Source organism: Mesoplodon mirus (assembly GCF_964341445.2).
Source record: "Mesoplodon mirus genome assembly, chromosome: 17".
Lineage (NCBI taxonomy): Eukaryota > Metazoa > Chordata > Mammalia > Artiodactyla > Ziphiidae > Mesoplodon > Mesoplodon mirus.
Window position 1 is genome coordinate 75686680 of NC_138993.1, and position 26874 is coordinate 75713553.

At 46.7% G+C, this 26874-nt stretch overlaps 1 protein-coding gene across 1 annotated transcript in view; it reads right to left on the reverse strand.

Annotated features, from left to right (window-relative positions):
• Window positions 1-7672: 7672 nt before the first annotated feature.
• The window catches only part of IRS2 (insulin receptor substrate 2), a 30211-nt gene continuing 11009 nt past the window's right edge, over window positions 7673-26874 (reverse strand). The window contains exon 2 of the mRNA XM_082602323.1: window positions 7673-10118. Coding sequence (XP_082458449.1) covers window positions 10114-10118 — 5 coding nt within the window. The 3' untranslated portion in view covers window positions 7673-10113. The remainder of the gene's footprint in view (window positions 10119-26874) is intronic.

Consider the following 26874-nt stretch of genomic DNA (forward strand, 5'->3'; position numbering starts at 1 on the left):
TGTGGGGAGGGCCCAGGGGGCTGTCAGACGGAAGTCTCAGCCTCACTGACTCAGAGAAAACGGTCAGGACGTGGAACTGGGTTTCAGGGAAGACAATGATCCGTTTTTGGACCTGCTGGATTGAAGATGCCATCAGGAAAACCAGGTGAAGGCATGCTGCAGGCCACTGTCAATGCGAGACCGTGGCTTCTGGGACTGAGAGATGGGAGCAGACATCAAGAAGGAGGTCGCAGAGGAAGGAAACTCAGAGCCGGGAGGTTCCGGAAGGCAAGCTGGGCTTGATGAGGGTCAGAGGGCAGAGGACGCAGGAAGGGCTGGAGGAGGAGGACAGCTCCGCCACCAGAGCCCCGGGGGCAGGGTGGACGCCCTGCAAAGGTGTGGAGCCAGACAGACTCCGCGGGAGCCCTGGGCCCACCCTCCTGAGGCCACAGTACGGCGAGGCGCCCCCTGCCCGCATCCCCTTGTGTTCCAGGGGGAGGCTGGAATGAGACCACAGGGTCTGGCCCACGACCGCCCGCAGAAGCGGGGCTGTGACTTCATCACACAGCTGCGACAGTGGAGGCCACTCAGAGGAGCCGGGACGTAGGGCTCTGGTGGCCGGGAGGCTGTCAGCACCTGTGGCACCCGCTGGCAGGGGCCGGAGCCACTGCGGGTCGTCCCTTCTCTACCTGGAAGAAATGGAGACTGTCTCCCCGCCTTCCTTCCAAGCTATAACTGACAGTTTCTCCCTCGAATGCTTTCCTCAACTCTTCAAAGCAGAACTGGGATCTCAGCGACTGGCGTCTGCTGGTCTTTGTTCTTCATATGAGGCCCAAGGCGGGGCCACTGACTTTCTCACCAGCTGGTTTGGCACCGGCCTGCCCACACGGATTAGACAGAGAGAGACTCAAACAGGAATGATGTGCATGTCCTAGAGCAGGATCGGATCAAGTGCTGGCTGTACAGTTGGCTGACGAGGTTGAGGCAGGAGGAGGGGAGGGAGGAGGTCTTTGCGTGGTAGACACTCCGTCGCCCCCCCAGCTCCATGCAGAACCAGGACCCCTGGGGCTGGCTGGACGGGGAAAGGGAGGAAGAAACCCAGGCGGCCAGCGTCCTGGAGAGCGGGAGGGGCGGGGAGCTGTCAGTTACAGACCCGAGCGGGATGAGAAAGTGCAGATTTGACGTGGGGTGTCCTCGTAGCCCGAGGTCGGGAAGGCCCTGACCACAGGGGCCTCTGGGCCAGGAAGGTGAAACCTGTCAGGCCTTTCTGGGCTGATCTCCTGACTCCATTTATGCTTGCCCACCTGCTTCAGGATGAATGTGCACCTGAGACCACGGGGTGGCGGGGAGGATGGGCTGGGGACGTAGAGAGAAGTGAGGGGCAGTGTCGTCACCATGGACGGCATGGGGGGAGGGGGCTCGTTCAGGAGGAGACCTTCCTGTCACCGAACAAGCAGGGAAGCCCGGTGGCAGACAGACCTTCCCCTTTGCTCCGAAGGGCGGGCTGGGAGTCTCTGAGTCAGCTGGGTGACTTCTCGTCTAGCCTGGGCTCTCAGAAGGCTTTGGGACAACCGGCCTGACGGGTATCTGCTGTGTGTGGTCCCCCGTCAGCCAACAGACCAGCCTGGGCTTGCTCCACGGCCAGCCCCAGGCTCCAGGGGGGCAGGCGGAAGCTGCCAGCCTCGGGGACGACCAGGCTTGGTCCCTGTCACTTGTGCCAGCATCCTCCTGGACACAGCAGGTCACGGCCAGCCTGACTCAGGAGTGGAGAAACAGACTCCTTTTCCTGATGAGACAGGAGTCACAGCTCAGGGGAGAGATGCAGGCCGGGGCTGGAGAGGGACATACGTGGGAGCATTTTTGCAGTAAATCTATGCCTGAAGCTTGGGGAAGAGGAAGGAGACAAAGTAAAATGGTGCTACGGTGGTGTCTGTCATCAGGCAGGGAACTTCGGAGTGTGAAGTCTTGGCAATGGGTCATTTTCAACTCCTGATAAGGCCGAATGAGTTGCCACTTGATACGATGGTCTGTCATGTAGAATGTTGTTTAGGGAATTGGGGGAAGGATCTTCAGAGTTTCTTATATGATTTATTTTCGTGTTTGTCACTTATTATAAAATTAAGGAACTTTTATGAAAGACCTGTGCCTGACACAAGGTAGGTGATCAGTAGAGGTATTTGCTGAATGAATCTAATTCAATCCCCTTTGAGATCATTCACGTGTAAGGAAAATGAGGCCCAGAGAGGCAGAAGAGTTGGCTCTGTGTCACACAGAAGAACCTTTTCCCCCGAATGCTAGTTAAGCCCACCTCCTTTTCATTCTCTGTTAATTGTGTTTTTCTTTATAAGTGATAAGAAAAGAGAAAATGATTGAAGACACTGTAACATTAAGTCACGTAATATGTTTTATCATTTTAAATGTATTTAACCTAGCTTCGCTCAAAAGTTCTGTGGCTACAGTGGTATATTACACGATATGAAATAGATTATCCTGTAACATAAGGAACCAGTTTCTCTGCCGACTACCTACCACCACGCCTTGGGACATCAAACCCAAGAATGTTGTTCAATTATTTTATCAAATGGTACTTATTTTAGCCTCAGAGTTTTCCAGGACAGCTGATTCCATACTCACTCCAGATCCTCTCTTTAGGTCTGGAGAAGTCGTTTCTTGAATAACTCAACAAAGACTTCAGTACAAGAGGATCTCCTTGGCTTTTTATGCTCAATCTGCTGGTCAGTGTTTCCCTTTGTCAAAAGCAAGTGGGGATTCCATCCTCAAACTGCAGGAGGGCCCTTGGCTAAGAGCAGCCCTGGACCACAGAGCAAGATACTACGGAAGAAAGCCCAGGGGAAGTAGTCACAGACAAGGTTCCCGAAGAAGCATGTGCCACGGGCAGTAACTGGTGGACACGTGATTTGGCTGGGAAACATCTGTAGCAGCAAAAAAGACGTGATCAGCAAAGGATAGCTGTGTGTCCTGGGAGTGGATTTATAGGCATCACATCATGAAGGAAATCATGGGATACTATTTTTTCTATAAAGGATTCTATCCTTATGTGCTGATTATATAAATCAAAGCAAAGTGGGATTATTTAAAATAGATAACCAACAAGGACCTACTGTATAACACAGGGAACTCTGCCCAATACTCTGTAATAACCTAAATGGGAAAAGAATTTGAAAAAGAATAGATATATGTATATGTATAACTGAATCACTTTGCTGTACACCTGAAACTAACACAACACTGGTAATCAAGTATACTCCAGTATAAAAGAAAAATTTAAAAAATACAAAAACAAAGCAAAGCAGGGCAGATGGCTGGTGTCACAGGAGTGGCCATGTGGCTTTAACACCTCCTGACACGAGGCTTCACTCACTCTCTGGAGAGCCTTCATGCTTGTTCACCATGTTGAGGGCACAGCAGGGCTGGGAGATCTCCCCTCTACCCATGGCTGCCAAAGGGCTCCAAGCCATTCGTCCAATGCTGAGCGAGACTCGGACCCAGGCTTTGGTCTCTATCCTGGGCCCCGAGACAGCTCCCTGCAATGTCCAAGTGCCAGAGACTAAGAAAATCAAGCGCATCATTCTTTGCCGTCTCCTGGCTTTGACCTGGCTTTGACTTTGAATTGTATATCGTCATTTTAGCCATTTTCATATCCTAGGTGGGTGGGTACTTTACAAAAGTCTCAGTCCGTTTGGGCTACTGTAACAAAATTACCGTAAACTGGGCTTCCCTGGTGGCGCAGTGGTTGAGAGTCCGCCTGCCGATGCAGGGGACACGGGTTCGTGCCCCGGTCCGGGAAGATCCAACATGCCGCCGAGCGGCTGGGCCCGTGAGCCATGGCCGCTGAGCCTGCGCGTCCGGAGCCTGTGCTCCGCAACGGGAGGGGCCGCAGCAGTGAGGGGCCCACGTACCGCAAAAAAAAAAAAAAAATTACCGTAAACTGAGCAGCTTAAGCACAGGAGAAACCTATTGCTCATAGTTCTGGAAGCCGGAATTTCGAGGTCCACGTGCCAGCCTGGGCAGGGTCTGGTGAGGGCCTCTTCTGGGTTGCAGAGTCCTCCTTGTACCCACGTGGTGGAAGGGGGCCATCTCAGGCCTCTTTCATAAGGGCCCTAATCCCACCCACGACCCCCTCACCTCCCAAAGGCCCGGCTTCCCAACACCAACACCCAGGGACGTAGGTTTCAACAAAGGAATCTGGAAGAGATGCACACATCCCGTCTATAGCAACAAATAAAGATGAGAAGTTATTTTCTAGAAAATGACACAGAAACCATTTCAACCTATATTTTCAATTTCCTTACATGTTCATTTTGGTGCCTTTCAATCACTACAAGTCTCACTTTTCTACCAGATCTTGAATGCAAAGGAATGTAATGAAAAGTCTTATATTCTTCCCCAAGATACGAACGAGCTTAGCGAGCAGGGTCATGAAACCGTGAAGTCCAGAAAGAATGAGGACGTGTGAAACCCTCTTTCCAGAGAACTTAGGCAATCAGCACCCCAGCATCCTTTGCAACAAGCCAGCCACCTGGCCCCTGCATCCCTCCTGAGTCACCAGGTAAATAGCTCAGGTTACTGTGAGCATCGGTGCCCTGCCCAGCTGTCTTGCACGGCTGTTCACCGCCCTCAGGAGTAGATATTTACTCCGGGATTGAGCATATTTTCAGCCACACCTGGATGCCTCCAGGTAGTCAGGAGAAAACGTTTAGTGGAAGGGAAACAACATCCCTTTGGCTGATGGGAATCTGTGTGCAGAGGAGGGATAAGCGGGGGGAGGAGTTTACTCACTGTCCTTGCAGCAGAACAGCTTTGCTTGCTACTGGAAAAGTATGTGATGAAAAGCTTCCTGCCGTGTTCAGTTACCCTTTAGAGGAGGCCAGAAAGGGGCCGTTAGCAGCGTGACTCCAGAATTTAGGCAAGCACTGGAGGACCACCCCGGGGGCTGCCATCTGGCAAAATCAAGGTGGCTGAGGGCACGGCTGAGCTGGAGACAGAGGTATTATCAAGTTTACATCCCGTGGCCCAAGTTGGATACACTCCCCTTCACGTGAGTCTTCAAAGGTCAGCTTAGTAAGTAGCTCGGAGGAGAGTGAGAAGAGGATGCCCGGGCCTCTGTGTTTTTGCAGGACCAGTGGTCCTGCCGTTGGAGGGCTGCTCTGGCCACTGGCCGGACGTCGTTGGTCCAGGCCAAGCAGATGAAAGCAGGAAGCGATGTCTGTCAGCCAAGAGCTGAGTGTTTTCAAAAAATAGACCGGACGGGAGGAAGCAGCACGGGTTTGCTTTGAGAGCAGTAAACAACACTTTGGCTGCCTGCCAGGGAGGAGCTGACATCTCCAGCAGATCCTGGAAAGCTTGGCGGCTGCTGGGGCCTCGTTAGGGCTGGGAATGGGCAGCAGGAGGGCTGCTGGGCAGGGGCGGTGGCGGGGGTGGGGGGGTGCGGTGGGGGGGGGGTCGTCCCTTCTCCTCCCTCCCTTCCCAGGGAGGGCCATGGTCCAGAGGAAGAGCCCAGGCTGGCTTTGGTGTTTGGGAGAAACTCCATCAGGGCTCAGCTCCCTGATGGGAAAGCGGATGGAGGGAAACGGCCAGGCGGCATCTCCCGAACTCTGCCAGCCGGTGCTTCTGGCGGGACAGGAGCTCGTTCACGAGAAGGTCCTGTTACCACGGGGTCCTGCAGGGAGGGCCTGGCCGGGGCTTAGCCCAGGGCTTCCCGTCCTCCCTCACAAGGAGTCTGAGAGGGGCATGACCACATCCACAAGGATAAAAGAACTTTGCAAAGACAGACCCTTCCCTGGGGTGTGTCGTCTGGTGCCCTCGCCAATTAACTGGACTCTCTCGCTTTTTTAGGGGAAAACCTGCCTCTGCACATCCCGCAGGACACAGTTATAAACCGAATCTCTAATCTTGCAAAGTTGCCGTGGGCGTGACCGCTTCTGGGCATCCTCTGGCCTCGCTGAGTGGTGGCCTGTGAAAACACTGCGAGAGAGACGGCAACTTTATTAAAACCTTATCTTCGATTATTGTAACAGGAGGTGCCAATCTCCGCTCCTCAGCACACCTGGAAGTGTTCATTCCATGTGAGGACAAGGACCGTGACTCGTGTGTGTTTTGCTTTTTTTGGACAGCATGGCCATGTATAGCAGACATCACTGATCACCATAATGTGCTAACAACAATTTTATCAGTGGATGAAGAAAATACCCAGCCTGGCAATTTTGGATCACCCTGACTCATCACATGCACTCTCTTAAATGTAGGGCAATGGAAACAGCATCATCAAGATCTAAAGAAGCAACGAACCCCTTTGTCTTTCAACTGGTGGCACTGAAGAGCAGAAATGACCAATAAGTCAAATACTGGTATAGCTCAGGGTTGGACACACAAAGGAATGAACCGCCTGCCCAAGTAGCCTGCAAACTTGCCAAGTGATCTTTAACCTGGGACTCAGGGGCTTCAAGAGGGACTAGCTATGATCCTGCCGGACCCTTGAAGATGGTAACAGCATCACTAGATCACCAGGAGTCAATGTGCATCTTCCAAGCTGACCACTAATGGGTCAAACTCTCCCAAAACAGTGCAGGGGGGCCCTTGAGCCTTCAGCACGGGATGCCCTGGAAACTAGCATTCTCCTCCCAGTTTATAAGTTGGTTTCTGGTGAATAGTTCTAGCATCTACGGGACTTTGAAACAACTCCTCACTTCTTTATTTACAATCAACTTTTCTGGGTAAATACACTCACCGATTCCTGCCTTGTACGACTCCCTTAGAATGACAGCCCTCTCGTCACTAAAATAGCAGATTTCAGGGATTTTAAACCCTGCAGATCATGCCTTCTTCCCGGTGCCTAACAGGAGCCCCCAGGAACCATCAGTCTGGGCACCAACGGGCCGCACATCACCGACAAGTTCCCAGATGCCACACAATGCACGCCAGTCTTGTGACTTAAACTCCATCGTTTAAAAATCACCTTCCCCAGCGCTCTGATTTTATTTGTTCAAAAGAGCCGACACCCATGTTATGGCATTACTGTAATGCCCAGGTAAAGCGGAGGCACAGAAACACGATTTCTAACAAGGAGGTGGAACCGTCCTTGATGAAAACCAACAGACACCATTTCCAGATCTTCCGCCTCCTGAATTGCACCTCTTGGCTCTGCTGACTTACCTGCCACGTGCTCTGGATGTTATCTGTCCCATGCCTGTGTCTCGGGAGCAGGATGGCAGCAAGCACACGGGCACAGGTTCCGGGGCTGTGCTTCTGCGTCTGAGTCCTGGTTCTCTGCTGCTCGTGAGCTCTGTGCCCTCCGGCGAGTCCTTTAACCATTTTGTGCCTCAGGCTCCTCATCTACAAAATGGGGTGGCGATTGCCACCACCAAAGGGTGTGAGGGACGATGAAGGAATGGGTATCTGTACAGGACTGAGAACAGCATCCAGCACACAGGCAATGATTCTACATTTGGTGAAGTGAGGAAAATATTATTTGTTTTATTAACACATCGACTTTTCATAAATGTTGTGATGTGTGGGGTATTTTCTGGTTTCCAGAATACAAATATTAAATGAAGAGGCCACACAGTCACAAAGTGTTTTTAAAGAACCAAATATTTACTTAACGACTCCGAACACCAGAAGAGTGGCTTGATGTCAAATTCATTATCCACAGAGGAAAAAGCATTCTCCAGGCTTTCTTCATTTCATAAATAATGTATTTTATTGTATTGCATATGGCTATTAAGGAGAGCATCCATGATCATTACAGACTAAATACAATGCACTAGTCTAGTTCCATTGAGTCTGGTTTCCAGCAGTGCCATATAGGCCCTTATATACAGCAAGGACAGTGGAAGACAGCAAGAGAAGGTCAGTCTTTTGTCATATCACAATAGCAAGAAATATATTTAACATCTTGATCTCCAGAAACAATACGTACCCCAAAAGAAAACACTGTTTAATAACTGTTAAAGTTTATATAGCAAAAAATATTTTAAATTTAAGGTAAGTCAGGCAAAATGTACAAAGACCCAATATACATTGTGAAGTTTTAACAAACATAACATTTATACATTTTGGTTCCATTCTGTAAACTAAATTAAAAATGTAAATATTGCATATGCCTTTTTTTGAAATGTACAGGATAGAAGAAAATTTAGTATATTATCAACTTTTTACTTCGCTTGTTTAAAGTTGCAGGAGGAACATGAACCATGGGAAGGGTGGCAGGACCACGCGAAGGATGGGGAGAGCTACTTAAATACGAGTCAGACACTGCAATCAGCAGCGCCCACGTTCAGTCCTAGCTACGGGCGCGGGGTGGGGGTTGGTTTCCATAGCAACTCCATCCATCCCGAGTCCCAAAACTAAACCAGAACTTTAGGACTTTTTATACATTTTAATAAAGTCTCTCTATATTACACACTGAAAATGACCATCAAACTAACATGGTATAGTTTACGCACTGTTGTGCTGGGTGACTCTCTAGAAAAGTGAAACTTGGAAAATGCTCAGGGCGATCACTTTACATTCAACTTTGTCTTGCGGTACAATCCTCTGTTCTAAAAGGTCAGCATGGCAGGAGAAAGACTTTTGCATTGCGATTAAATATATGTTTAAGACATTGAATTTTTTGGTCTTCCTCTAGAAAAGCCTCATTTTATGAATGCATTATTCTATAGTGATATCTATCTATATATATTTTTCTCCCCCCCACCAAAAAAAAAAAAAACCCCAACTCGTATCTCCAATGAATTCATGTAACCTCTACAGGACTCTCAGAGAAGAGGCACTGGGGACCCAGCCACGGGAGGGAGGCTCTAGAGCTCCCCCAACGTGTCAAGGCAGCCGAGAGATGACGTGACATCCTGCAGGCCAAGGGCAGCAGTTTTCCCTGACACCCGCGATAACTGCCACCACACTGATATTTTCAGCACACTGAAAACATGTAAAATGGGGGTAGACTTGTCGGGAATTTTTTTCACAAGTGACATGTACTGTAAGGTTGTTTTTCTTCTTGTCTATTAATAACATAGGGGCCAGAATGCCTCTTTTATCAGTTCCTTTCCTTTTGTGTGTGTGTGTGTGTGTGTGTGTGTGTGCTGTGTGTTGCTGTTGTTGAGGGCAGCCTCGTTGCCAGACACAATAGCGTCGTAGTAAAGATAATATATTTTAAAAGAAATCTGCCAAACCCTTGAGCGGTCTTGAACCGCTAGCAGGCCTACGTGAAGTTTTGGTTAGAGAAATGCAAGCTCAAGATTAAGGATAGCAGAGACGCTTGAGCTTGTAAATAGGATCAAAGGCGTTTGCAATTTGAAGTACCTACATAAACATCTACAGAGAGAAGATTAAACAAGTCTGTTAACGGTAAAAAGAGATATTCACCCCCTTCCCAGACCCTGCCCCTCCCACCCCCCATCCCCCAATACAGTTGATGGTTTTCCAAAGTAGGTTGCTTCAGTTACATATAATAATTATTATTTATCCATCCATCTTCAAAGTCCAATCTCAAATTTCATCTCCGTTGGGAAACGTCAGTCCCACGCTGGGCTCTGTCTGTGAGTAAACACGCAGGTACCTGGGTTGGAGTCTGACAAGCAGCTGTGTACCGGGCCTGTCTGATGAGGCAGATGACCGCGCTGGGACTCTAGGTACCCAGAGGTCCTGCCGGCCCCTGACCACGCCGATCTGGCTTCACCTGGAACTGAGGTAGGACGGTGGTAGTTTTGAGAGGATGCCAGTAAATACCAGATTTTACCACTTTAATGCGAATTGGTAGAATCTCCTAGCATGCTGAGGGATATATCTGCTTTGCCAAAATGAAAGTTAAGGAGAAATTAAGACACTGGCCACAACGGAAAAGGCCGATGAAAACGTCCAATTTTCTCGTGAATCACTCCTTCCGCTAATTTTGTCGAAAAACAAAACACAACACGACCAGCACAAGGATGAATGCCCCCTGTGGGAACGAGGGATACAGATGGTTCCACGTCTAATCCAGAGGCGTCCACACGTGGTAATCGCTCAGATTCAAAAGGAAACTGAGCAGCTTCAGATTTTAAAAAAACGCTGAGCATCTTCTGTTCATGTTTTTCTCTGATGTGTATCATCACGGGGATCAAGCCAGGCAGATCTTCACTCTGAAAGAGGAAGGAAAGAAGTCAGCGGGACTGCTGTGCACACAGAGCCATCCTATCGCGGGAGACAAGGTCCCTCTTAACCCTCCTTTACCATCCGTGTCACTTTCAGGAAATGATCCGCTTTGGGAAGCACACTTTTACTCATTCGTTTTCCAGAGACAAGTTCAATGGGGAAACTCCCCTTCGGATTCCCCAGAAACAGGGCCACTGGGTTTACAGTGAGTTGTGAGATCCATAAGGTGAGGCTCACATGTTCGATGCAAGAAAACCATTCACGACTCTACCCTTGGGAGAGGGGCTGAGCGACCTGGCAGCAGCCCCTTAAATGCCCAGGTCTCAGTTCTTCGTGTGGACAAAGGGGGAGGAACCACTGCCTTCCTCACAGGGCTGCAGAGAGGATGAAAACCACGCCACGGGTCACCGCGTGTTCTCAGCTGCACAGATAATGCCAATGTGTGTCACGGTAAGAAGGTGGGAGAAGTAATACGTTCACACCTCTGCCCTCGGAAGACCCTTCCCACTGGGTACTCTATCCTGTTGCTAAAACGACCCAAGATTCCAAAATAAGCCCCCGTTACACACCCCCTTCCTCTGCCCTTGGGCAGAGCCAGCAGGACCCTCACCAGCTTCAACTGCTCCCCTCTTTCTGGGCTGAAAGATCAAACTTCCTTAACTTTTTCCCAGTCCCCAATGTTTTCAGCATATTTTTACTGGATGTGTTTGTCCCTTTAGAGGACACACCAACTGGAGAGACTGACATTTCACAGCATCCTGCCTTTTTTTCTTTTTAAGCCTCTTGGCTTTTCAACAAAAATGCCAAGTTGTTCATCACTCCCCGTGCTGGTAACGACTCGGTCACATGCGTGCCCGGTGGGTCACGCCCCACCGTAAACAACACAGTGTCTCCCTTTGCAGCTGTAGTTACTTAACCTGCACCTCTGAATATTCCTCTAAAATCACTCAGAATTCTGTGCTCGGTGCTCACCACACTCCTGGATTTGCTTTGTTTGTGTGTCTACTTCTTTTCTGTTCATCTTGAGTTCAGAGGACTAATCCCAGCAAGAGAGAAACTTCCAGTATCCCACAGCCAAGAGTAAGCACCTGCTCTGTAGCCCGGCAGTACGCAAACAAGATCCTGTGTAGACACGTGCTGTCTACACGCAACATAAATACTGTATCTTTTCATGACTTGTTCAAAAGTTCCCTACAATGTGACATTTTGAGGCAGTGCCACTTTATTATTTTTAAAGAAGCTTCGTCCTTTAAGAAATGTAACAAGTAAACGGTTCAGCACATGAAGCTTAATGGAGAACTGGGTCCCAAAGCTCCTCCGAAGCGAAGACGTGTCTCCAGCTAGTTTATTCATTATCGTGATTTCTGGTCCTAAGAGACTCTGGTGAGAACCTAAAGGTTCGTGTCCCTTAAATACAGGCATTTGCTAAAATCCACCTGGACTTGAGTCTCACCCTAAACGAGTTTGCATTTTGTCACTCCGGCCCTGACTGTGAAAAGAATCTGACGGCCACCCTAGAGGTAGTGCTACCCTGTGGGTCCACTTTCAGAAGGTTTCTATTCAGAGTTTTATTTTTACACTAACGATTAGCTAAATGTACCTAATTGTCTTCTGTTAACGCTAAAACTCCATTACCTTGAAAACAGCTAAGCAAGTAAATTCTTTAATCCCTCAAACTCAAACACACAGAGTTAATTATTGCTGAAAAACTTACATTCCTTTACTGCAAACTCATAGGGCCATGGACATTTTTGCTCTGTTTTTAAGGATGCATTATTGCTATGAAATAACTATCATTAGATCGTCATGAGCTCTAATCAAGTTGAATGTGTAACTTCATTTTTTTGAAGTACAAACAACACAATTGTCAAAACCTTAATTTCTAAGCACTAGCATTATGAAAGAAAAGAGCTGCTAAGAAGCAAGGAAATGATTATGCATTTATTCACACAATGACCTTTCAACATTACTTCCAATTCTGCTCCAGTGCAGGGCCTCTGTGAGGCACATGGGAGAATGATGAGGAAGAGAATGGGAGTCACATGACAGCTGTTTTCTGGGCAGGGAAGGAAGCAACTCTTTCAAAGGTGTGCTGCCCTCTGCAAACACCTGCATTCTGAAGGATGCTCGACTGCAGTTACCAGCAAAGGGAGAAGAAAGCTCTTCCAAGGGCACAAGAGAGATTCGGGCTGTCGGCCACCCAATGAGCCAACTTGATGTGGGGACAGTAAGGAACATGGTCCCCTAAGATGCTGAGCCGTGGGCCGAGCAGCCTCAGGCTTCCACGGAAGGGAAGGGCCAGGGATGTGGTCCCACACATGGCCAGGGAGAGCCACGGATGACTGGGGAGAGAGGCTGAGCGCACGCGCACGCACACACAGGTACCATCACAGGGAGGGGGATTCGTTCACGGCACGTGGGGAGGACGTGAGCAGCCTCAGGCCAAGGAGACCAGAAAGAGGACGGCCACCAGCTCAGAGACAGATGTCTGGGCGAGAGCTGTGCAGTGCTTCAAACACATATCTAAGCGGATAGATGTGCCCTGGAGCCAACACATCGACCCAACGTGGATGCAATCTGTCTCCTACTGGGTCAGATAACAGTGGCCTTGCACAGACACCTCGAGGCAGAGAGCCTCCGCACAGCCCCGGAAACGTCAGTCCATGCCACCCAAGTCACCTGCCACTGAAGCCTCTGGGGTTCAGCCCCAACTCACAGGGAGATCCTCCTGCACGCACTCCAGCGAGAATCCTGACCTAGGATCACCGGGAGGGGGCCACTCGGGGAAGATGCCTGGGATGCGGGGCTCAAGTGCGCCAAGCAAGCAGGCTCTCTGCGGTCAGGGGAGCAGCCAGCCAGCAAAGCCAGACCAGCCTGCCACGAACCGCCTCTCACTGATGTCACTCCATCCCGTGTCCCAGGAAGACGGGGACGGAGGCAGGAGCGGGGACCGAGGAATGTGAGCCCACTTTTGCCTTTTATTTAGTTACTTTTAGTTACTTTTAGTTACTTTTAAAGTAAGTTAAATTACCCCTCCCCCTGAAAATTAGTCTGGTTCAGCCAACTAGAAAAAAAAAATCTTCCAACACTGTTAGCCCATCACACTCAACCGTTAAATATGTATGCTTCGTAACGATGAGATTCCAGCAAAATTTTACTTATTTTATGACCTATGTTAATTCTACTGGAGGCAAAGAACCAATGATTAATTTCATGATTCCTCCACAGTGAATATCATTAAGATGGGAGACATTCTCTGAACTGTGAGGGTACAGGGGCCACACAGAGAAGAAATAAAGGCCAGAACCACACCACGTGTTGCTGGTGAACACAATTACAGAGTAACACACGCCAGTTCTGAATCTCCTAGATGTAATGCTTCTAAAATAATTTAAATTTATTGATACACATTGCATTTGTGGTATAATTACACACTACTGTTCTGTAGCCTAGACACTGCTTCGTAAAGAAACTCATTCATGGAAAGCATCAATCTAGAGTTACTTGATTGAAAAAAAAAAAACCGTTCAGCACAAAGATTGAAGTTGTTCCATACGGCATGTCATGCAGCCCAGCTATCCTTTTCCTTTTCGCTGTGACATATGACAAATGACGTTCGTATGAGGGGTACGGTTCCTTATGCAGTTATCGTAACTCCCTCCGGACCAGCGCTAATTCTGCCCTTTCTCTTCCATTTAAAAGACCAATCAGAATGCAAATGAGCACGGGTGTTGTCAACAAAGGCCCCACCTCCAATTTGCTCTACTTTACAAAAAAAAAAAAAAAAAAAGGAAAGAAAGAAAAAGAAAACAATCACTGAAAAACTTGGTCCTTGAGACCCAGTGGGGAAGCTCCCTAGCCACGGAAGGCTCGGATGTCAGAACACGGCCACATCACACCACCGCCGAGCTGGCCTCCAAGATCGCACACACTTCAGTGGAAAATGCAGTGAGCATCAGGTCGAGAAGGTTTTAGAAATCAATCAGGTAAATGTGCTCTGGCAAATAAACTCAAGCAGCATTCTGGGAGCATGTTCTGACTCACGGCTCTTTTTTTAATGATTTCTTATGATTATTTGAGTTTGGATGCAGACAGAGTCCCACGTGGGGCTCCACGGCACAGCAGGAGGGAACGGGGCGTCGTCTCATGGGCCTTGGGTGAGCAGCACTGGACAAAACAGACAGCAAACCCATGTAGCAGGTACAAATGACTTCATATTTTCAGGCAGATCTGAATGAGGAGCAGTGCAGACACTTATTTGCATGACAAAAATGAAACATTATACTTAAGATTAAAATTTATATTTCTAGTAGCAACTATGATTGAAAAAAAAATAAACCCTATGGCGAGCCCAAACATGTCCTTCAGGTCCATTGAGACTGTTTATGTTAAACACAGAATGACGGGAGAAAATAAACTTTTCTGTTACATGAGAAATTCCTAGAAAAGTCAACCTGATAATTCAGTATCTCCTCACTTTACTAGAAGCAAAAACACTCTTAGAATATACAAAAAAAAAAAAGGTAAGGTCGGGTGTGATAACAAACAAGCCAGGGATTCTAAGAAAAACGGTTACTTGAACTTTGCAAGTGGAAAAAAAAAATAACTTAAAAGGAAAATATGGAAGCACAGGGTCCCCAGGACAAACAGGCTCAGTAAGTGACTTCACCACCCCGACTTGTGAAAGATTCAGAAGCTTCTTGGAGTTGAGCTCATCATTTCCACTGACAATTAAAATCATCTCATCCTGAATGCTTGTTATTAAAGACATTTCCCAGCATCAAGTTGCAACTTGATGTTAATGACACAACGTGAAACAGGATGAGACAACCAAGTTTTCACGTGAGGCTGGGGTTAATGAAAGGCATCGCTCCTTCTTTAGCTCTTGTTTAATCCTTCACATAAGACCTGTCTTAATCACCAAAGACTAGAGCAATCAGGTGTCCTAGACTGTTATCGCACTTCAAATTTCCCCCATTGTCCAAGTTTCACCCACAGCAACCAGCATAAACTTTATAGTGAATAGCCTACACCAACTTTATGTTGTAATACTTAAGTATTCATTCCTTTTCTGTTTGTTATAGAAAAGTCTGGTGTGTGGATCCTATAAGCTACCCTTTTATGGCAAGTATTTTCTAGCATCATCGGAGAAATATTATCATGCCCTAACACAAACACCCGAGAGGCAAAAATGTCCTTAAATTGCTGGTAGACCCTTCTCTTAAATTATGAAACGTCAGACCTTTTCTAGGTAAAAACCAGATGAGGGAGCCTTGGTGACTTGCCCGCTGCTTTGGAGCTGATCAGCAGGAAAGGACGATCCTTAACTTCTCCCAGAACTTTCCTCACTGCTGCACTGCAGGCCGACAATGCAGCCCCCATTTTTGCAAATAAAAGACGGGAGGACTGGGGAAGGAGTGAGAGGAGGTCTGGAACTTCCATTTGGGTCCTGGAGTTTAAACCTTTACACGGTACCATCAGCTGTTTATAAACTCCCCAAAGACACCAAACCCTGCAAACTGTGCGTTTCTGCTTCGTGCACCTATCTCTACTGCTGGTCAAGGGCCTGGACCACCTCGGTCCCCAGCATACAGCACATGCCTGTTAGGTCCTTGACGAAGCTCTGACGAGCTAAACAGAAATAAAAACCCATGTGGTTTATGCCATTTCTCATAGGCAGAAAAGCAGAATAAAATCTTCTAAAGGAGCACAGAACTTTAGGACTGTCTGAGGCCCAGGAGAAAAGAAAACCTTTGTCATCTCACACGAGAGTGGCCTTCTAAGAGAGAGGTCAGCAAAGTACGGCCAAATCGGGTCCTTGCCTGTTTCTGGAAATAAAGTTTTATTGGAACACAGCCACGTTCACTCACTTGGACACGGCTGATTCTCACTTTAACAGTGGAACTGAGGGACGGTGACAGAGACACTGTGTCCCAGGACACGAGGAAGACAAGGAGGGGAAAAAGCGTAAATTTGTGAAAGTTACAACATATATTTCCATCTGCGTGTTACACCTGGAGACTAATTGATACCCCCTCTGAAAATTATCGGCAGGCTTACGTGCTTCAGAGATGCAATCCCATTGACTTAAAAGCCTGCTATCCTGTTACAGACCCTACTGAGGAGGAAGCAAGTCATAAAATCATTTATGAAGCTAGCACACACTTTAGGAATTAGTTTTCCTTACTCTTCCATTTGGTATTCCATGCATAATCCCACAGTACCGAATAAATCTGATTATTACTAAATATATCCTACAGTACTACTTGAACGTAAGTAAAGTTATATACGTTAGATCTGCAATTCAGAAAGGGCCCAAATCTCTTCTCTTGCTTGAGTCATTTGAGAATGTGACTATACGCATTATGTTCCTACCCTCTGAAACAATATTTGGGCCAAGTGATGGAACTTGTGTTAAAATTGCAAATATCCTATGAACGGTGTAATTCTCCCTCGGGTGTATATTTTTGTACACTATAAAAATGTTTATATTGTGTCTATCTGAGGTTCTCAAACCTAAATATTATAGTTTTGCTATAAATTTAAGGGAATGCAGAATAACAGTTTGTTCAAAATACATCCATCCCCAAATATCCTGTTACGTATCATTCAAATGAACCGTTCTTTACTTCCAATATTTAAATATTTAAGAGTTGCTACTGGGTTTTCTTCATTTTATAATTTGATACCTTTTTTGTTTTTATTATTGAAACTGAAATCAGCATTTTCTGGAAGTCTGAAATTATGCCAAATATAACTCAAATCACCTCTAGAATATCACTAATACGAAACGTACTTATGAGTATAGTTAAAAAGGTACACCTTCAGGAATCTGAAATTTACTCTGGTTTATACATAATGATAATGCAATAATTTGGAAATGTACTGAAAACGGGATTTGTGAAGTGCCTGTCTGTCATTACAGAAAAAAAAGAAAAAAGAAAGGATTAGAAAAAAAGGGGGGACACATATTGTGACCCACGGCCAGCCCAGCCAGTGACCCGAGCTGTCTTGCTGGGCACAGACCCACAGAGCCTGAGCAGCCTCAGCTCCAGACTGCGAGTAAATTCTCTCCCATGGATGACACCTCCCTGATATGGATGCCAGCGTCCTGGCTCGGGGGTAATAACACACCCTGTGCAGACGGGCACCTGGCCTTTACATTGAGATGCAGGATCTCCCAGCAAAGAGGAGGCTGAGGGCCGTGTCCTTTGCCCTGGCACAGGTGGACACCCATTCCTACCACCGGCCACCTCGGGAGCCTTGCTGGGAGCTCAGGAAGGACTCAGGGCAACCGTCCCCACGGCTCAAGGACAAGCGAGTGTGGAGAGCCGCTGGCCTCACCAGAGTCGGGGTCCCCAGGCCCAGCAGGCAGCACCCACCAGGCTGTTCCCCGTTAGGAAAATGGGGACATTATTCTTCTGCCCTAGATTTCTCACTGGGCACGGGGAAACTACCAGAAGAGATTTTATGCATACAGTATATAACTAAGTAGTACAAACAGAAAAAACATATATACACACACAAAAACTGGTTTTTCCACACACAGTAAGCACGTGCTGCTGGCAGGATGTGCACCTTGGGGCCGGGTCCTTCTGCCTTCTTCCCTCACCTTTAAATGATGTACACGTGTAACCACACGCTGTGTTGTGAATGACAACGCCCTAGGCCGGGCAGCCCTGTGCACTGGGAATCTCTGAGCACATCCATCTGCCATCACGGCTTCTCCTCCATTCAAAACTACACCCATGAATGACATCACCAGCAATTGCAACTTCAAGCAGTAAGTAAACAAGCCATGAATGCACAAACACGAGGGCAAAGAGCTCTCGGGAAAAAAAATGAATAAACTTGTTTTCATTGGCTAGAAGCAGAACAGAAGCAGAATTGTATTTTTTTTTTTGGGGGGGTGGGGTAACTCAGGGACATTTAAGGCTAACAGTTCTCAGACGCTGCCCAGAGCACCCTGCCTGGGTGCTTTCTGCACGCCTCGTGCACAGGCCGTGCGTGTCTCTGCATCACGGAAGAACGCACACATCCCTCTCCACATCGCACGGCCCTCGAGCAAAGATGCCGGAAGCCGGCAGGGCCCCAACTAGGCGGGGCCACCGGGCACAGGACCTCTATTCTCTCGGGGGTCACACAGGGCGGTGCCCCATAATGCAGATAGAAATTTAAATTCCTCTGTGAATTCCTCTGTGGCCGATGAGAGCGATTTACATCCAAATGGAGTACCCCTGATTGAAATTTCAGGAATGAAAAGTGGAACGTGCGAAGTTACAGACCATCTTTATCAAGTGCATTGGCTAAGAAATAAAGTAAGACAGCAGCAGCCGACAGCCACTCCTTCCCAGGAAAGCGGGGCCAGGGGGACCCGGGACCCAGGCCCCGGTGCCCCAGGCTGCAGACCACCCCCAGCTTCCCCGGCAGGCAGCGCCCGGACCAGCCAGGGGAACCCGCCCTGCACGCTCGTTCAGCCCAAATGCTGAAATGTTTTTAATGTCCTTCACAACTTGAGCCTCAGCTGGGTACACCTGCTGAAGAGAACTTGTGCAGACTTGTCAGAGCCTAACCTAGACATTCTGCTTGCTCGTTTGCTGGGAGGGACCCTGCACACCAGGGGCCTCGGACCCGGGACTTTCAACGCGCCATCGGGAGATCCGCAGAAGCCTGTGGTTGGAAACTTTGGCCCCCAGCCCCTCCTGGAGGGCCCAGGGCCACCAGCTGTCAGACACGGAGCAGGGAGGTGCCTGCCGCTGCCCCCAGGTGGGAAGCCTTCATGCCCGGGGCTGGAGGGCACCCAGTCCTGTCCAGACGGTGACACACAGGGGGACGCTGCTGGGACACCCCTGATCACAAACCCGTCTCATCCTTCCCTCTTCTCCAGGGAGGAGACAGAGGGCAGGACCAAAACACCCGGCGACGTAACGACAGCTTTTCCCAAACTGCTGAAGGCCTGGAAAGGTGGGAAACGACCCATCCATTCGCGGTAAAGACGGCATTTCCTACTGATTGACACGAAAACCTTCCCAGGCTCCAAAAGCTGGGCAGGGTTTCTCTACGACTTTTAAGAATGGATTTAAAGAAGACATGCCTTCCCAACCACCTCTTTAGGAATCAAAAACACAAACTCCGGACTGAGCAGACGACCACTTGATAGATCACAATGACGCCCAATACAACACACACACAGGCCCCTCCCCTCCAGAAGAGCATCACGCAGACAGGGATGTCCTGTCCGGAGAGGTCACTTCCGCCTTTTAACATCTAGCAGCTTTATGACTTTGTGACACTTGGTCTATATGAATTAACATAAAATAACTTATTTTCTCCATTCTCCTTAGAGGGCAGCTGGCCATTTTGCAAAATCTACTCGTATCGAACTGAACATGAATGGGGCGTAGGCTTCAAAGTGACCTAAACAGCGAGGAAAGCAGCAGAGTGAACTTGCCCATTCACTGTAACTGTTACTATATTTACAAATTGGTTGTTTCAATATGCTCACATAAAGAAATATTAATATTTAGCCATTGTCATTCTTTGGAGATAAGCTTGAATTGGAGCCTTATTTGACAGTATTAGTATTTTTTGGATTTTGTGGGGGGTTTTTTTGGGCAGGAGAGGGCAAGTGCTATTCACTAGTATTTTTGTCATTGATTTTATTCTCTTTCAACAACCAAAAACTTGAGGGAAACAACCGTAAAACTCAAGCGAAAGAAATCAAGTCTAATTCTAAAGTGTGAGTGTACAGTATTTCTACGATTTTATTACTTATAATAAAAAGATTTGGAATGTGTAAAAAAATTGGTTGTTTCAATATGCTCACATAAAGAAATATTAATATTCAGCCATTGTCATTCTTTGGAGATAAGCTTGAATTGGAGCCTTATTTGACTTGCCCATACTTCACACATTTTGCACAGATCTGACAAGACTACGCGTGAATCAAGTTATTTACAAGTCTATGCTAGCAATCTGCTTGTAGGGCGAGGGTGGCAGACACAGAGGGGGAAGCACAGCCCCCCGGCCGTGTGTCCCCGCTGAGACCCTGGGTGTTGGTCACAAACCTCCCCCAACGCGAACACGCAGCCTCCCGCCATCCGCCCATTCCTGCCCTGACTCCTTACACATCAAATTCTGAAGAATGACTTTAAGAGACCCATGAGCATAAGCGTGTTTCCTAAAATATACGCTGGACAGAGAAAATGCAAATTTCACACTTCCGGTCTGGACAAAGTAATAGCAACCCCTACGAGAAGGAACAACTACTAATACAGTAGAAATAAATAATTAGGATGAGATCATCATTTTTCTCTTGTTCGAATGGATGAGCTTCTTTAAGACACTTCATGCAGGCCATCCCTTTTTTACGTATCTCAGAAAAATTAAGGAAAACTGAGCTTACGTTCTGAAGGTAGACCTAAACCCATGTCAAGTGCTTAAAGTGACATAAGCTACAAATAGCCACAAAGTCCACGTACTAAAGGTGCGGTTTCTCCACAGACAGGCTAGAAGGAGGGGAGGGTCTTTATACCACATGCGGTACTAGCTTTTCTGGACGCCTTATACCCCTTAACTCCAAGCTCACCCTCATTGGTGCTTTCACGTTGAGGCCCAATCTCCATGAAATACACGGAATAATGACTTTTCTATCATTTTAGTTTCCCCATCAGCTGATGAAGGAAATCAATTTGTTGCAGAGCCTGAATTTCGGGCTCCTTACTGGAAAGCACCCTGTGCGGATGGATGCCCTGGGGAGGGGGAGTTGGGAGTAACTGACCCAGTTTTTCAAAGGAAGCCACTGGGGGTACTGAGAAGACACAGAACCAGGAAGCAGCGAGCGGACCAGAGCATCGTTCCCTACAGCCCGGCAGAGGCTCCCCTGAGGTCCACTGCTAGACCCCTTCACCCTCGGGTGGTTCTTTTAAAAAATAAGGGTAAGAGCAAGAACGTTCCCTCCTTGGAGGTTCTGAGGATTAAACACCATCTAAACATGTTATAAGGTGCTTTACAAATACGTCTGTGTAACCTAGCATGTAATTCCACGACTAGACACTTGTGCTCTGATGGCACTGTTTATCTTGTGACAATTTCCCTCTGCCTTCCCCAGTGCAAGGACATCTCAGCATCTTCCTTCCCCTAGAAACTTTTAGGTCTTTTCACCTTTTACATAATATTTTTAAGAAGGAAAGTCAGGAGTTGACATATACCACGCTAAGTGAAAAAAGATGCTATGGCGAAATGATATGAAAAGTTTTTAAACACTTCACATACTGTTCCAAAGAAACTATATTTTCCGTCTTGGCTGTTGAACATGAACAGTCTTTACAGTGGTTGACCAGGCTCTACATGTCACGGTTCATTGTTAGTTCCTTCTCATCACCTACTACTCTCTCCCTGCTCCCTCTTGGTCAGCTACACGGGTCTCCTCCTGATCCTGGGACACACCAGCAACTTTCTGCCCCAGGGCCTTTGCACAGTTAGTCATTCCCTTTGCTCATATGGACTCTCCCCCTAAATACCTACAGGACTTGCTTCCTCTCCACCTTCTCCCTCTCTCTTCCCTTTGTTTTCTGGAGCACTTGTTGCCACTTACACTACTTCATGCTCCGAACACATGTCAACATGACATTTATTTCCTTGGTTTCAAAGGTAGGCTTGAAGATTCGGTACTTTTGGTTTTGGGTTGTTTTTGTTTGTTTGTTTGTTTGTTTGTTTTAGCTTGGAAGCCAAACCTCTTTCTTTCTAGCCTGCACTGTAATATTTTTCAAATGGGTGAAATAGTTTACAAGTATGCAACATGTCACAATTAGCATCTCTGTAATGAAAAAATAAGAAAACGTAACCATTTGGTTAAATCTGAAAGCTGAAGGAAGATCTAACCTTCCCTGCCTCTGTCTCTCCTGCCCACAGGCCACCTTTCTATCCTCCCAAGGAGCCCTTAAGGGAAGTTCCTGTCATTTCTTTGTTGCCTTTTTCGGGGAAAAACAGATAAAACACACACTTTTTAAAAAGGCTCAGAGCTGCCTGCACGTGGTTTCAGGTATGTCTTAAGAAAACAGAACTCTACTTGGAAATTAATAGGACGTCTGAAAATTAAGCAATTTTGAAGCCTACACTATAAATAGAACTGTGATCACATGAAATGTCTGTGGATCATTTATGAGGAAAAAAACTAACTAAAATTGAAATGCTGACTTCTCATGGACAGGCAGCAGCACTGAACCCATCTTATGTGTGAGTTCTCTCAGCTTTGCAGCTACAGATGCGTAGGGAAAGGTGATAAGAGCAGGGGTGAGTTCTCGGGAAGCTTCCCATCGCACAGACTACAGGTGAGCATCCTTCTTCACCAAGAGCTGAGGGTGAGCAGGGAAGACTCAGAAGGAACGGGAAAGGGAGCCCACTAACCTCGTGAAGTTTCTGGAATCCGAAGGCTAACAGCAAAGACAGAGCACACAGAGAAATACTGGGAGTTCTGAGGCGAGGCTACCCAGAGCTCAGAGAGGCTGACAGCTCGGAGCCGGGACCCAGCAAGATCAAACCTGTGGTTTCTCAGAGGAGAAAACTGATGTGGAAATTCCACTTCATTGGATGGACCCCAAGTGTGTGTGGGGGGGACTGGGGGCACTATACGTTTGAGTGGTTCCACCAGACTTTTCCAGCAAGGACACCTGCAGTCCCAGCAGGGACAGCCCATCCTGTGTCTTTGGCCAAGAACGGTTCAAGAATAAATTCAAAGATGAATTCTGAACATTCCAGCTGAACAGCACAGACTCCAGACTCGTGAAGACGCATGCTTATCACCCAGAGTTATTCTAGGAACTGAGTTAAACGCGCCACGCGTTTAACTTGGGTTAAACTTGGGTATTTTACTGCAGTGCTTATTTCATTGAGAACTAAATCTACTCATAAACCAGCACTACCCACAAGCTAAACTGCAAATAACAGTAAGAAGTAAAACGGAATTAAGATCTGTCTATGCTACTGTGTCTGTACAATTTTGATTATGACCCTCAGCACCAAAATGTCATTCTATCAGTATTTGGAAGCCACTGTAAACTTTCAACTTGAAAAGAAAATGTTCATTTCAAAAATTTGTCAAAATAAATAAAATCGAAAGAATGTTTCAAAATTCATGAATGTTTGTATTTATAGAAGTGGGTCAATATTTCATATCGAATATTTCCACACAGTTCATTATTAAAAGTTTAAATTTTTTTTGTTTTTTCAACCAGTTAAAGTGATTTTTCTGAAGCTGACTGATATAAACGTCCACTCCTGGTTTTATAATATTCTAAAGAAAGAAGAAATACAGATTTTGCAGTTTTGCAACTAAGATATCTTGCGAAAACGCACCTAAATATTTTCAGCTGAACTGTGCGTTTCTTATAAGTCTAATTGGTGAAGTAAGAAGAGTTCTTTGTATTAGTTTTACCAAACTTATTTGATAAAGTATTTGTTTTAAAAATTTGATATAACTGGAAGAGCTTATGAGTAGCTCATGGATTTGTTTCCTGTTTCATTTGCATAATACCAAAAATATTATTTTAGGTCCCTTTCATGCTGGAAAACATTTTTTAAATTACCTGCATCATGTAAGAATAAAACAGAAGCATGACACCACCACAAATCACAGCAGCAAATTATCTTTAAAACAAATGCATCCAGGCTGTGGTACAGGAAACTGACCACTTTCCCTTTCTAGGAATTCTTGTTGCCTTAGTACTTCAGGAGCTCTGGTTGTACGTCCACCTCTGATTTTCAAACAAAGTCAATGTGCACAACAGCCTCTAGTCCATGCCCTGTTTAATCCTGCTTACCACCTGGAGTTTCTAAAGTACTATATGCACAGTTTTTAAATTTAGTAAGAACGTCCTGGCCTGTTTCCAAAACTTCTCCCCCACCTCACAATTCCCTCCATCCATCCGTCCATCCGTCTATCCATCCATCCATCCATTCATCCAGCCACGTCGGGCTCCGGAAGCCCTACAGGAAGAAAGAAGCAGGGGACCACAGGGGGGCCTGAGCTGGGCCTGGCAGGGCAGCAAACGGCTGCGTCACTCACATGATGGGTTGGGGAGGCTTCTACGACCTGGGGATCCACGGGCATCAGACGGTCACTGACCTCAGCCTCTATTTTCAGTTGCTTTCCATCACCAGCACGGGGCCGGGCAGCCAGAGCTCCATCCCAGGTCCTCCGAGGAAGACAAGTTTTCACAGAAGGGATCCAGACCTCATCCAGGGAAAGACTACCGGGTTTACTTACAAACACGCCCCACATAGCCCATCAGCATTTTATTCCCGTCCGCTGTCCACCTAACTGGGAAAGTGCTCCATAGAGCCAATGCCCCATGACAGGGTCCTCTGAACTTTGCTTTCTTCTTATCCTGAGAAGCAGTTTCATTACTCCATTCATTCCTGATAGGGGGACAAGCACTCCCGTTTTGTTATCCTGCGCCGCTGGCCGACAGCGATGCTGGGTGCATTACTGGCGCGCATGGCTTCTAATGGCAGGCGTGTGGCCGAGGCCGCCGTCTGCTAGGAAGGAAGTGCTCTCTCTGCGGATGCTGGAGAGACTGGCAGCTCGTGTAAACACAGCCCTGAACCACTCCCCAGAGCACAAGGCTATAGATTCCCCACCACGTTTTTTCAAACATGGATAGCTGGTGTGTGAATTGTTATGTTTGTTTATGTCTTCTTTTATGCCTTTCAAAGGGGGGTTAGAATCACATCTTAGGAAGGCAGTGCCTTCTGAAAAACCATTTCTCATCCCATAACAATGAAGTTAAATAAGTTTTTTCTCGGAAAATCATAAAAGATCTTAAAAACAAGAAGGACACTGGTGAGATAATCCACTTCCCAGAAGATCACCACCTAGCGACCACTGATTATTCATGGGTCCTTAGGCAAATTCTAAAACTGGTCGTTTTCAAAAAGACTCATCATCACATAGAGTGATGACTCATCATGAAACAGTTTCTTAGGAAACTGCTAATGGCCTTATTTAATGACGAGTATAGAATATTTCACTTAGAGAAGAAATGCACCTTAAGGACCCCTCAAGGAATGACTGAAAACACAGCCCCATTAGATGTCAGATCAGTGGCCCAGGATGACCCACTGATAAAGAAAAAGGACTTACATTCTCCCAGATCATAGAGGCCTTTCGATTTGAATTATCCCAAGAATTTTCTTTCTTCCTCTTCTTTTTCTTTTTTTTAAACACACGTCAGCATAAATATATTCTGAATGCTTGCCAGGCCTTCACCCTCTGCCACATCAGAAAACACTGCCCACGTGGGCACCAGCAGCCTATTTCTCTAACTTACAGCATTCGTCCTTATTCAAGTGTCTGCTTTTCTCTCGTGCTGTCCACCAGCATACCTTGTAGTATATGCATGAAGCAATTTCCTGCAAGACTCCAAAATAAAAAGACAAGTAGCACTTCTACAAACAGAAATCATTCTAGAGGGAACAGGCCATATCCTAGGAGAAAGGTATTCATCGCCACACAAAGGCCCACAGAGCCAGAGCAAACCCTACTCTTTCCTGATAATATTTACAAACATCTCTACCCACTAATTAAATCAGTGACCTTGGAAAAGACGCCCGACCTCCCTCGGCCTGTTTTCACAACCTTAAAATGAGTTACATTAGACTGATGGTTCTCAACTCCTCTCCCTCAGAATGACCTTGTATTTTTTTTTTCCTGTCACCACTCTGTGTGGAGAGAGTTTTCAAGTATTTGGTGGGGGGGGGGGCGGGTATCTTATCAAGTACAATATACAGTTTGCTTTACTAAAACAAAGACAGCTGGAGGAATGTAAGTTTTCCAACTCTGCAGACCACTGGAAGTCCAGGAAGAGAGCCTGAGAACCCCCAGAAGAGACGACCAACCAACATTTTGATTCAGCTCTAAAATTCACCAACATCACAAGAGCTTTGAAAACAATGTCGAATCCTGAGCTCTTCAAACTGGCAGGTGTGGAAAACAGTTTTAAAAATGAGGGGGACTTCCCCGGTGGTCCAGTGGTTAAGATTTTGCCTTCCAATGCAAGTGGTGTGGATAGGATTCCTGGTCAGGGAGCTAAGATCCCACATGCCTTGCGGCCAAAAAACCCAAACATAAAACAGAAGCAATATTGCAACAAATTCAATAAAGACTTTAAAAGTGGTCCACATCAAAAAAAAAAAAAAAAAAAAAGAGGGAGCTTTCTCAAACTAACATAACCTTGTAAATCAACTGTACTACAATAAAAACTAAAAAATAAAATGAATTTTTAAAAAACGACAGAGCTTTCCTTTATTGTCCAGTCTTCCTGCTTAGCTGTCCCCATCTTACTCTGAATGAATAACGTGTGGAAGAAAAGAGAGAGAAATTAAGTAACTCCCACCAAGTGAAATAAAAACCCAACTGTTAAGTTGAAAGCTGCCTAAGGCCGATCTACAGTAAAATCCCAAGGTCACTATTGTATATGAGCTTCCAAAGTAGACAGTGTGTAGGACTTGGATAAAATGGGATATAAAATAAAGAGCACTGGTAAAACAGCATCTTCGTGTGGTTCAACCCACCACTACCCTTTTCTGTCTCAGGGATTCCCAGGCAAGTCACTGGGACTCTCTAAGCTTCAGGTTCCTCGTTCCAAAAATGGAGATCCAGGCGGTCCTCCTATGACACAGGGCTTTTGGAGTATTACGTGAGACTTTATGTATGAAAATGTCTTAACGCTATAAAGTGAAAAA